The sequence below is a fragment of the Mesitornis unicolor genome, unplaced genomic scaffold (genome assembly GCF_000695765.1).
Source record: "Mesitornis unicolor isolate BGI_N332 unplaced genomic scaffold, ASM69576v1 scaffold1274, whole genome shotgun sequence".
NCBI lineage: Eukaryota > Metazoa > Chordata > Aves > Mesitornithiformes > Mesitornithidae > Mesitornis > Mesitornis unicolor.
In genome coordinates, this window is record NW_010181827.1 from 549 (window position 1) to 10,380 (window position 9,832).

Below are 9,832 nucleotides of genomic sequence, written 5' to 3' on the forward strand. Positions count from 1 at the left end.
GAGTGGGGCCGCCCGTAGCTGCTCCCTGCTAACAAACCGTGCCTCTGACTGTGAACCTCTGCCAGTGAGACCAAATACAGCCCTGACCCGATCCTGGCTGACCTTTAGCTCCTCGCTCTTGTGCGTGGCTGTGGAGCCCTGACCTTGTCTGTGTCCAAATGCATAAGAAAACTGGAGGGGACGAGCCCAGGTCCTATTTTAAGTCTTACGTGGAACAACTTGCATCTGCTATTCTTAGCTTTTTGTGTGGTGGGTCAACACATATTTGAGCTGCCCTGCTTACAGCATGACATCAATTTGGCTTTGCACTAAGTTAAGAGTCCTGAGCCTGCTCTGACGGCAGGACTCCAAAGCTTGGCTGAGACCAAGAAAAGAAAAGATGCCTCTGATTCACACTGGCTTGATGTGCCGTGCTGTCCGAGTGAACTTGCTTGGAGTATCCCATTGATGTTCACTGCTGCCTTGGCTCTAAAACTCTTCTGTGTTTTTTCAGCCGGACTGGCTAATAACTCGAAAGAAGTGCAACTGGAAAGGGTGCAGAACCCTGAGCAGGCAGCTACAGGCCAGCATTGGTGTTAATGTCCTTGCAGTGAGTGCAGGTACAGCACAGGTCTGTGTGCAGCTGTCAGGTTAGGAAAAGCAGTGCTGAAGTTCAGTAACTGGCTCCCAGTGCTGAAATAATCTTGGCCTTCTCCCGAGTCTCAACTCAACACGTTCTTGGCCAAAGCTGCTGGCTGTTATACGTGGAGCTGTCCCCATCATCAAAGCTCCTCTGTGTCTGAAGGGGGCTCAGCTCCAGAGCTGCTCCAGGCCCTGCCACTCATCAGCTTCTGCCCCTGACTTCTTAAACTGCCCCATGTCCATGGGGAGGGGCTCATGGCATCTCCCTGGAAAGGGAGGGGGAAAGAATGCCAAGTGCTGACAGACACAGGAAATGAAATGGGAAATGGGAACACTTCTGACAAAGTGGGTGTAGCCCGAAGTATTTCGGTCAGCGTACTTAAAAGAGGGTAGAATGTAGAAGCGCAGAGTCAGCTGTTCTCTTCCCTTGGGGTATGGAGTTTGAAGTCCTCTTATGCAAGTTTTGTGAAGTCAGAGTAGCGCTCTGAAAACACTCGGTGCTCGCCAGAAATGGTGAACCCTCCTGGAAGTGACAGTGTGGGGAAGAGCAGGGCTCCGTCTGACTGTGAACAGAAGTGCTTCCCTCCCCTGGAGCACAGGAATGAGCTGCTGGAGTGGTTCTGCATAAACAGATAAGAAAACGCTGCTTTTTGTGTTTGCTTTTATTTGGTAGAGCTCCAAGTAAGGAGCTGCTGGAGGTGAGAGATCTCTGTGCCGTCTGGAAAAGATATTATGAAGGTCACTGGCTTTTGCAGGGAAAATAGCAGTTTTCTGCTTTGCAGTGTTAATGATCTTGCCTTCTTGTTCAGAGCAGTGCTGTATAAATGTGTGTGTTGCTGGACCTCTGGGCAGAGTTAAGCTGAGTCTTTTGGGGGTGTGCTGAGCCGTGGGCAATGTGAGGAGCCTTGCAGCAAAACTGGAAGCTTGATGGCTTTGTTCAGTTCGTGGTTGGTCCGGGCTGCGCTTGTGCCTCCTTGTCTGAACCAGGGCTGAGCTCCTGTGGTATCACGGCTGTAATTAAACCTAGTGAGACCTCCAGAAGGGAGTTAGTGTGGAGCAGGGAACAGGGAGGCTTTGCCCCCCACAGCTCAAAATGAAGGTGATGCAAAACCCTCCCACTGAGGTCTGATGCTGCCATTTGTGCCGCCTTGGGCCACTTCTCCTTCCTCTCCCCCAGATCCATCTGTGGTGCAGTGTACCCAGAGCTTGGCTGGAGTGGTGCTGAGAGCTGGCTTTGGTGGTCCTCTCGTGTGGATCCGCTGTGGGTTCAGCACAGGGTTCGGTGCCCTGGTCACAGCGTGAGCGTTGTCCCTGTCACACCGCATGGCCAGGCCCTCGCCGCCTGTTCCTGTGCTCAGCCGTGGGGATCGCACAGGACATGACTGTGTTTTACTGCCTTTAGTCATGGGGTTCTGCGGAATTAAAGCCGACCGGATTAGGCAGGGAACTGCCTTGTGCTGCCAGTGTGACCAGCACGGTGATAACTCCTATTGCTGGCACCTCCTCAGCTCGAGTATAAAACAAAACTGTAGCTCCAAGGTAGCATCAGTAAGTGTAATGGGTGCTTACCTCATGGGATGTTTCAGTAATTCCTGGTAAAGGATAGACCTAGAAACCCTGCTGGGGGATGTGTATGGGGTTAAACTTGCTCCAAAGCAGCTTGAGGGAGCTTCACGACTCCCTTTACTGACCAAGCACGGCACTTGTCAGCTCAGTCATGCGGGCTGTGGTCTTTGCCTCGTCTCCCTGGGTCAGTCAGTGTTGCAGGGTGCACGGCTGTTCCTGGCCTTGTAGTTCAGCAGTCGTGGAGCTGACTCGCCCTGTTCCAGCTGGTGACATCTAGCAGATGAGGTGGTCTCACCCCGAGCAGCAGCTCTCTGTGCTCAGCAGCGAGTCCTGGGCTGTAGATGGTCGTGTCCGAGCACAGCGCTGCAGATCCTCAGCTTGGCCGCTCATGTCCCAGGGCCTCATGAGTGAGTTCACTGCTCATCGTCTCTGCCCTGGGTTGGGTGGTGACTGCAGGGCAGCGGCCTTGAAACCCCTGGTGATAGCGTTGTTATTGAGAGGCTGTTTTGGAAAACGGCGGCTGCTGGGGCTGCTTTGGAGGCCTTGGCTCTGCAGATGTTGGGGACAGCCGTGTGTGTGAAAAGCATGAGAAGGAGCTGGCGGTACAGATCCTGCTGTACTTGTGCAGGACTGCAGCTATCAAAAAAATGTAATTTAAATTTATTTTTACCCTGGGCAGTGCAGTCTGTGCTGGTCTGGGGGGGTCCCACACTCGCTACTGCCCTGTTTGTGGAGTCTGCCTGTGGGTCTGTGTCCCCAAGCTGAATTCCCAGCTCTGGGTGGGAGCAAGGCAGCACGAGCAGTGGCCAGCTGCCCGCTCAGCGTTAGGTGAAGCAGAACCTCTCGGTAACTTCAGGGGTTGCTTCGCCAAGAAATTCATGTAATGCTGTCAGCTATTTAACAAGATAAATACTTCACTGGAGCTTTTGTCTTGAGTATTTTGATTCCAAGCCAACAAATCCCTGGTGAAATGGCTTCTTGCACAGCTGAGAGCGGAAGCGGCCCTCTTGGGTAACTGGATTCTTCAGGATTGGGTTTCTCAATATCACCAACTTGGAGTAGTCCTTGCTCCTGGGTGAACAGAGGGCAGAAATATCAGATTCAGAGCTTCTGACACTGAAACTGGCAGTTTTCAGCGTGGGGACCCTGTGCAGCGACTGCAGGGGTTTACGGTGAAAGTTTACAGTAGAGCTTGGTACTTTCCTCTGTGATGCAGGGCTCCCGCACATGGCTCAGTGAGCAGGAGGTGAGTAGGACAAGCAAACAAACCCGCACCCCCTTCTTATGGGTCTTGTGCCATCGCAAGTGCCGGGTTCCAGCAGTTACAAGAAGCTATTAGAAAAACTAGTGTTTGTTAATCTTGATTGCAAGGTTCCCCTATCACACCTGTCCTCATGGTGCTGACTCCGCGTGTTGGCACAGCAAGCTGCAGCCCTGTAAATTGCACCCAAACATCCCAAAGATGTGGCAGCCTCTCAGGTGTACATGGAGCCACGTAACCCTGCGGCCAACCTGCAGACCAGGCTCTGTGTAACCGAGAGTGCTCAAGGCTGCTGCTCCTTGGCCGCTCGCTGTCTGTGATGAGTTGGACACACGGACATGTTTGCCTGGTTGTGTTTTGGTTCACATCGTTCAACCAGATGGCAAAATGAGTGGAGATCTGTGAAATGTGGGTCATGCTGAGATGTGGAGGTGTCACCAGGCTGGTTTCCTTGTTTCACTTGGGGATTGCCCCTGTTGCATTTCAGGAGGTCGTGGCTGGGTAGAGGCATGATTCACGTGGTGCTCAGTGTTGGGCTGAAACAGCACCGGCGCTCGTGTGCTGCCGACAGCCTGCCCTGGAAACAAGTGCAAGGTTAAACAAGCAAAAGCTGTTCCTGTGCAAACTCTGCTTAGAGGAGAAACTCTGAGAGGAGGAGACGTCTTCAGGCTGGTGGAGATGCAGAGCTGCTGCTGCGCCTCTCGGGCCTGCTGGTAACCAGACTGCAAAGCGCTGCTTCCTCCCTGTCCAGCAAAACCAGTTGTGCTCCTGTCGAGATGTCAATCCTGTGCAGTGCTTGTCCTTCCTCAGAGAGCAGGCGGGTCCTGACAGTGCTGACCTCTGCAAGGACCCAGCTCTGACCGGCAGCTCCTTCACTGATGTAACCCATGGCTGCACAGGCCCCTTACAGCTACGGCTTCCTCACAGCTGCTGAAACACCTCACTGCACCGGGGTTTCTCCTGTCTTTCTCCTGGTTTGTGAGCAGTGCTGGCTCAAGGGTAGGTCCTGAGCTGCCTCCTGGTCAGAGCAGTTTGAGGTCGAATGTCTGAGGTCAGGGTATGCTCAGGTGCTTTTGTGCTGTGAAAGGAGGTTCCCAAGGGCTGTCCCTGCAGAAGAGCTCAGGCTGAAATGGCCCCTTGTCAAGCCTTGGGGCTAGGTTTAAATGTGAGATGTGGTTAAACTGCCCTCGCAGCAGTCGCAGTGGGACAGGTGCTGCTCTGCAGGGAAGATTTTGGGAACTCATCTCTGTAAGGTTGTGTGGAGCAGGCCTGAGTGTGGCTCACAGCACACACTGCTCCTGCTCAGACCCACTTTGACTTGCTTTAAGCTTCTTCTTCATAGAAATCTGGTATTTGCTGGGTAAATGCTGGATGTACTCAGCACACCCAGAGTTGCTTTGGGGGTCCATTCAGAACAAGGAGAAATTGGCTTCTGGGGGGATATTTTTTCCTCCTTTTGCAGTTGTCTCCCTCAACAAGGAGCCTGGGTTATGAGAGCTGGGAGGAAAGTGGCAATGCAGAGCAGATGCAATCAGTTGTAGCATTTATCATTGATGGGAAGTGGGAGTTGCGATGAGCACAGGAAATGTGCCTGGATCTGTAGAGCTGCTCCCAAAGTGCTGCTGTGCTCTGCTGTGCGTGGCTGAGCTGCTTAGGAGGGTGCTGAGACTTCACCTGTGGTTACTGGTGCATGGGGGCTGCTGGCTGTAAGAGCCCATTTGCAGCAGAGATGGGCAGCGATTGCCTTCAGTCTGAATACGCAGCCCGTACCTGGTGCTGGCTGCCTGCGTGTCCATTCGAGGGCCTTCCCCAGGACCGCTCTGAGGTGCCGTATTTAATGCCCTGGTGTGAGTGGCTGTGAGTGAACTGGCTGAGCACAGACTGCCTTTGTCGCAGTGCTGTGTGCTCTGACACACAGAGCTGCTCCCATAGTGCCTACATGACATTGTGCTGCATTGACAGTCTGAAGGTGCAACCCTGGACTCAGGAGAGGAGGAAGGAGCTAAAGGTCAACCTCCATCACCTCCATGAAGGAGTAATTGTTGTTTTAATAGACGAGGCTCTAATAACACCAGTTGCTGCACTGGTTGTTTACTTGCCTCACCCCAGCGAGCTGTAACATCCACACAGTGAAGTGCTGGAGGGCACTGGTGGGAAGGAAGCCTGTGTTAGCAATGGCCCTTTTCCCAGGACCTCAAAGTCCCCAGTGGCACTGTGGTGCCTCCAGTTTAACTTTACGTGGTGACAGGGGGTCACTGCCTGCCTGTGTTGATGGTGCTGACCAAACCCATGGCCCACAGCGGGCAGGGCTGTCCCCAGCGCGTCGCTAACTCTGACTCCTCTTACAGTTGCAGCCGGCCTCCAGGTGGATCCCAGCGCAGAGCCTGCGGTGTCCTGAGCCCTCGGCACTCATCCACAATGGCAGGTCGAGGTGGAGCCGCTCGACCGAACGGGCCGGCTGCTGGGAACAAAATCTGCCAGTTCAAACTGGTGCTGCTGGGGGAGTCGGCAGTGGGGAAGTCCAGCCTTGTCCTGCGCTTTGTCAAGGGACAGTTCCACGAGTACCAGGAGAGCACGATTGGAGGTGGGTGCCAGCCCCGAGGGCTGGGTTGGGAGGTGCTGCCCTCACTAGAGCAGTGCAGGGAGATCAGAAGCAATAACGGCTGTTTCGGTCTGCTCTGGGGGGTTTGCTGTAGATGGAGTCAAGCAGCTGATGCCTTAACTCCTGGCTCACAACTTGTTAGTGTGGAGACCAGCGCAGCAGAGAATAATGCTATGGCAACCGTGCGCTCTGCCTCTGAGGCGTCTTCACTTCCAGGGCTCGAATGCCTGCCTCTAATTAGAACAGAGGCCTTCAGCGTGGCCTTAATCATCTCTTTCAGACCATGACCTGGGATTTGGGGGCTGTTTCTGGCCTGATACCATTAACTACTTCCACAGCTCTTTCAGGTCTCGCGGTTCTTTAGCTTGAAGTCATTAGCTCGGTGCCACTAATTAAAGGTCGGTCGTCACTGGGTCCCTGGGCAGTACTGTTAGGAGGTTTGTGTTGAGGAAAAGCTGGAGGTATCCCCATGGTAACCCCTGCTGTAAGGATGCTCATGGATGAGCAGGGCTCAGTGCTCTGCTGTGGGCACTCTGCATTCTGCTTCTGTCTGTGTCCAGGGCTGGCTTCCTTTATCCTTGCTGTAACGCATGGTATTGTACTCGCTGGACTGGGAAATAACCAGTTACCAAACTGGGGGTGTTTTGGCTCTGAGATGCTCTCCAGAGCTGATCCTGGTGCTGTCTCAGCTGTGCTACATGACCTGTGAGGGGTGTCTGAGGGGTCTGACAGTGCTGCTCCAGCCTGGGCTCTCGGAGCCCCTTCCTGTCAGCTGCAGGGTGGCCCTTGGGCTCCTCTGTGTGAGGAGGTTGATAACAGCAGAGCCTCCGCAGCAAGTGGCACTGCCCTGGGCCGTGTCTGGGGCTGCTGCTCGCTCCCAGGTGGAAGCAGAACTGCTCCGAGCTCCTGGCTCTTGGTGAGGCAAACACACCCCTTCTCTTCCAGCTGCCTTCCTGACACAGACGGTCTGCCTGGATGACACAACGGTGAAGTTTGAGATATGGGACACAGCGGGGCAAGAGCGGTACCACAGCCTGGCCCCCATGTACTACCGCGGGGCCCAGGCAGCCATCGTGGTGTACGACATCACCAACACCGTGAGTATGGCTCAGGGCTGTGCGGGCGCTGGAGCTGATGCCCCTCGGTGCCCCGGGAGGTGTTGGGGTCTGTCCCTGCAGGCGCTGAGCGTCTGAACCTGCCAATGGTCTCTTCCCCCATCCTGGCTGGGGCTGACAAAGGATCCTGCTGCAAAGTGCTGTAGCGGCAGAACGCTCCCGGCAGGAAAGACGTGTTCTGATTGTATCTTCACTGTGGGTTAATAAGGGGCTGCCCTTCCTGACTGCTGCCTCCTGTTTGCTTCCAGGACACATTCGTACGAGCCAAGAACTGGGTGAAAGAGTTGCAGAGGCAGGCTAGCCCCAATATTGTAATTGCACTAGCAGGAAACAAGGCAGACCTTGCTACCAAGAGAGCTGTGGACTTCCAGGTGAGTGGGAATCGGATCAACTGTTAGCTGAGCGAGTCAGGAAAGCAGCCTCTGTGGGAGAGATGGTGGCTGTGTGCAAGTGCTCTGAGGGAGAGTGGAAGTTGAGATTTGTGCTGCTGAGGACCCTAGGATGCCCCTCAGAACTGCAGCTGCCCTTTTCCATGTGGTCCTTTCCCAGTCCTCGTGGCTCTTGTTGGTAGCAGTTGTGAAAAATGTGGAGAGCAAGGCCCACCAGCACCAGTCTTCAGTCTCTGCTGGTCCTTGCTCCTCTGGGCTGTCCTCAGCCGTGTCTGAACCAGCATCTCTTAGACACAGGACACGTGGAGAACCGCTCCCAGCCTGTCCTCTGCTCCTCACGGCTCGTACTGTGTCTGAGACAGACGTTCAAGGAGAAGCTCTTATCTCGGGCGCTGCGCAGGATTGCTTGTGGTGCACTCTGTGCACTGCTGTCCCCGGTAGCCAAAGTACGGGCTGTGGTGCTGCTCGGGTCATGCTGTGTCTGCAGTCGGCTCACAAACAGCCTGTGCTCCTGTACCCGGCTTGGCTGCGGGGACACCGGCAGTGCTGTGCTGGTGGTGGTGGATGTGTCCCAGGGAGGGCCAGGGGATGGGATGGGGACGTGGCCTGGGGTGGGACAGGGTTTCTTTGGTGCTCGGTTTGCCAGGTGAAGCTGTGAAGCCTGCTTGCGCCTCCCCTTGGCAGGATGCCTTTACTGATGTGATTGTTTTTAGGATGCACAAACGTACGCAGACGACAACAGCTTGCTGTTCATGGAGACGTCAGCAAAGACAGCGATGAATGTGAACGAAATCTTCATGGCAATAGGTAACGGCTTGTGTGTGGGGTGCCTGGAGCTGCGCTGAGCGCTGGCGGTGCAGGGGGCTGGGGCTCTCACTGGGGCAGGACCAGTTTGCTGCAGTTGTGTGAGCGGTCACTCCCCGAGTGTTTGGAGCCTTTGCCTTGCAGAGCCAGTTCCCTTGCTCCCATTGGGGTGGTGAGGAGGGAGGGAGCAGCATTGATGGCAGCTGGAGCCAGAAGGGGGTTGGTTTGCTCATGCTGCTCGCAGTGTCCGATCCCAAACCCCGCAAGGGCTGAGGGCTTGGGCTGACCCAGCCTGGGGTCTGCAGCAGGGGGGAGGTTGGGCTCTGCAGAGGAGCCTGCTCTAACCTCTTGTTTCTTTCCAGCCAAGAAACTGCCAAAAAACGAACCGCAGAATGCTCCTGGTGGCTCAGGCAGGAATCGGGTGGTTGACCTGCAGGAGAGCAGCCAGCCCAGCAGGAGCCAGTGCTGCAGCAACTGAGCCCGCCTGAGCCCCCGGCCGTGACTGGAACCCACGCTAACAATCGCACTTACGTAGAGCAGCCACTGCCCGTGACTGCTGTGATTTCTCCATCCCTTTCTGATCATAGGCTGGAGGGAGTTCTTCCACCTGCACCTTTCTGTACAAATACTAATTCAATTCTAAGTCTTAAGTCACTTTTTTAATATATGAACTTCTGCTCTTCCCTCTTCCTGGTGGTGGTGGATGCATGACCTGGTGCCTGTCCCGCGGGGGGCAGCGGCTCCGGGTCCCACAGCACTGTAGTGCACTATTGGAAACAAAGGGATATTGAGGCTGAAACCTGGTCTAAAATTACCCTTGTGTAAAAGCCGAGGCTCTTACCAGTACGATACGCCTAGAACAACCACTAAGCTGTAGCATTATCATGACAAACTCTGGCTTGTCAGCCACTCTTGACCAAATCAGTGATGAGTATTCTGGGGTGGGCAGAGGGAAGCAAAACTGGTTTCTTCTGTATTTTGTATTGTATGTTTCTTCATGTAACCAATCAGTATCTTGTCAATATAGTACATACAACGAGCTGCCTGTTGTCTTTATTTGTGTTGGACTCTAGCATGCCAACTCTTTCATTTTTTTCTATCTCCAGTTCTGTCGTAATGCACTAATCCTGTTGCAACTTTTGCAAAGATCTTGTATAGAAAATTGTCCTTTTTTGATGGTTGTGATGCCACTAATGTTGTTAACCCTACTCTAGTGTGAATACACATGGTTTACCAATGTACAGAGGTGGGGTGGGGGAAACCTCAGAACTTGTCAGTGGAAACAATATGTATTGCAAAAGCCTGTAACTCCACAAAGTATGAAGGGAGGTATTAAAATGGCTTCTGTTGCCAGGCTCTAACTGATGTTGGCTGCTGCCTAGTGCCTAATGCAATGTCTTATGCATACTGGTATTTAAGAGGAACTGTCAACTTAGTCTTCATCACAAACTTCAGTTTTGTGTGATTAAAAAAA

The 9,832-nt window shown here is 53.8% G+C and overlaps 1 protein-coding gene across 2 annotated transcripts; it reads left to right on the forward strand.

Annotated features, from left to right (window-relative positions):
- The first annotated feature begins 5,802 nt into the window (after positions 1-5,802).
- Positions 5,803-9,719, forward strand: RAB5C (RAB5C, member RAS oncogene family). Of its 2 annotated transcripts, none has more exons than XM_010183533.1 (5): positions 5,803-6,032; positions 6,996-7,147; positions 7,414-7,536; positions 8,268-8,361; positions 8,721-9,716. In XM_010183533.1, the coding sequence occupies exons 1-5, from the start codon at positions 5,867-5,869 to the stop codon at positions 8,834-8,836; spliced, it is 651 nt and encodes a 216-aa protein (XP_010181835.1). In that variant the 5' UTR covers positions 5,803-5,866; the 3' UTR covers positions 8,837-9,716. The 2 variants fall into 2 exon arrangements, with proteins under 2 accessions (XP_010181835.1, XP_010181836.1); XM_010183534.1 differs by having other exon boundaries at positions 5,867-6,030; positions 7,036-7,147; positions 8,721-9,719.
- Positions 9,720-9,832: the final 113 nt, after the last annotated feature.

Excerpts from the sequence above, each read along its gene's own strand:
- RAB5C (XM_010183533.1), top strand. The coding sequence starts at position 5,867 with ATGGCAGGTCGAGGTGGAGCCGCTCGACCGAACGGGCCGGCTGCTGGG. Across the intron at positions 7,148-7,413 it reads TGTACGACATCACCAACACC|GACACATTCGTACGAGCCAA; the intron begins GTGAGTATGGCT and ends GTTTGCTTCCAG. Across the intron at positions 8,362-8,720 it reads CGAAATCTTCATGGCAATAG|CCAAGAAACTGCCAAAAAAC; the intron begins GTAACGGCTTGT and ends GTTTCTTTCCAG.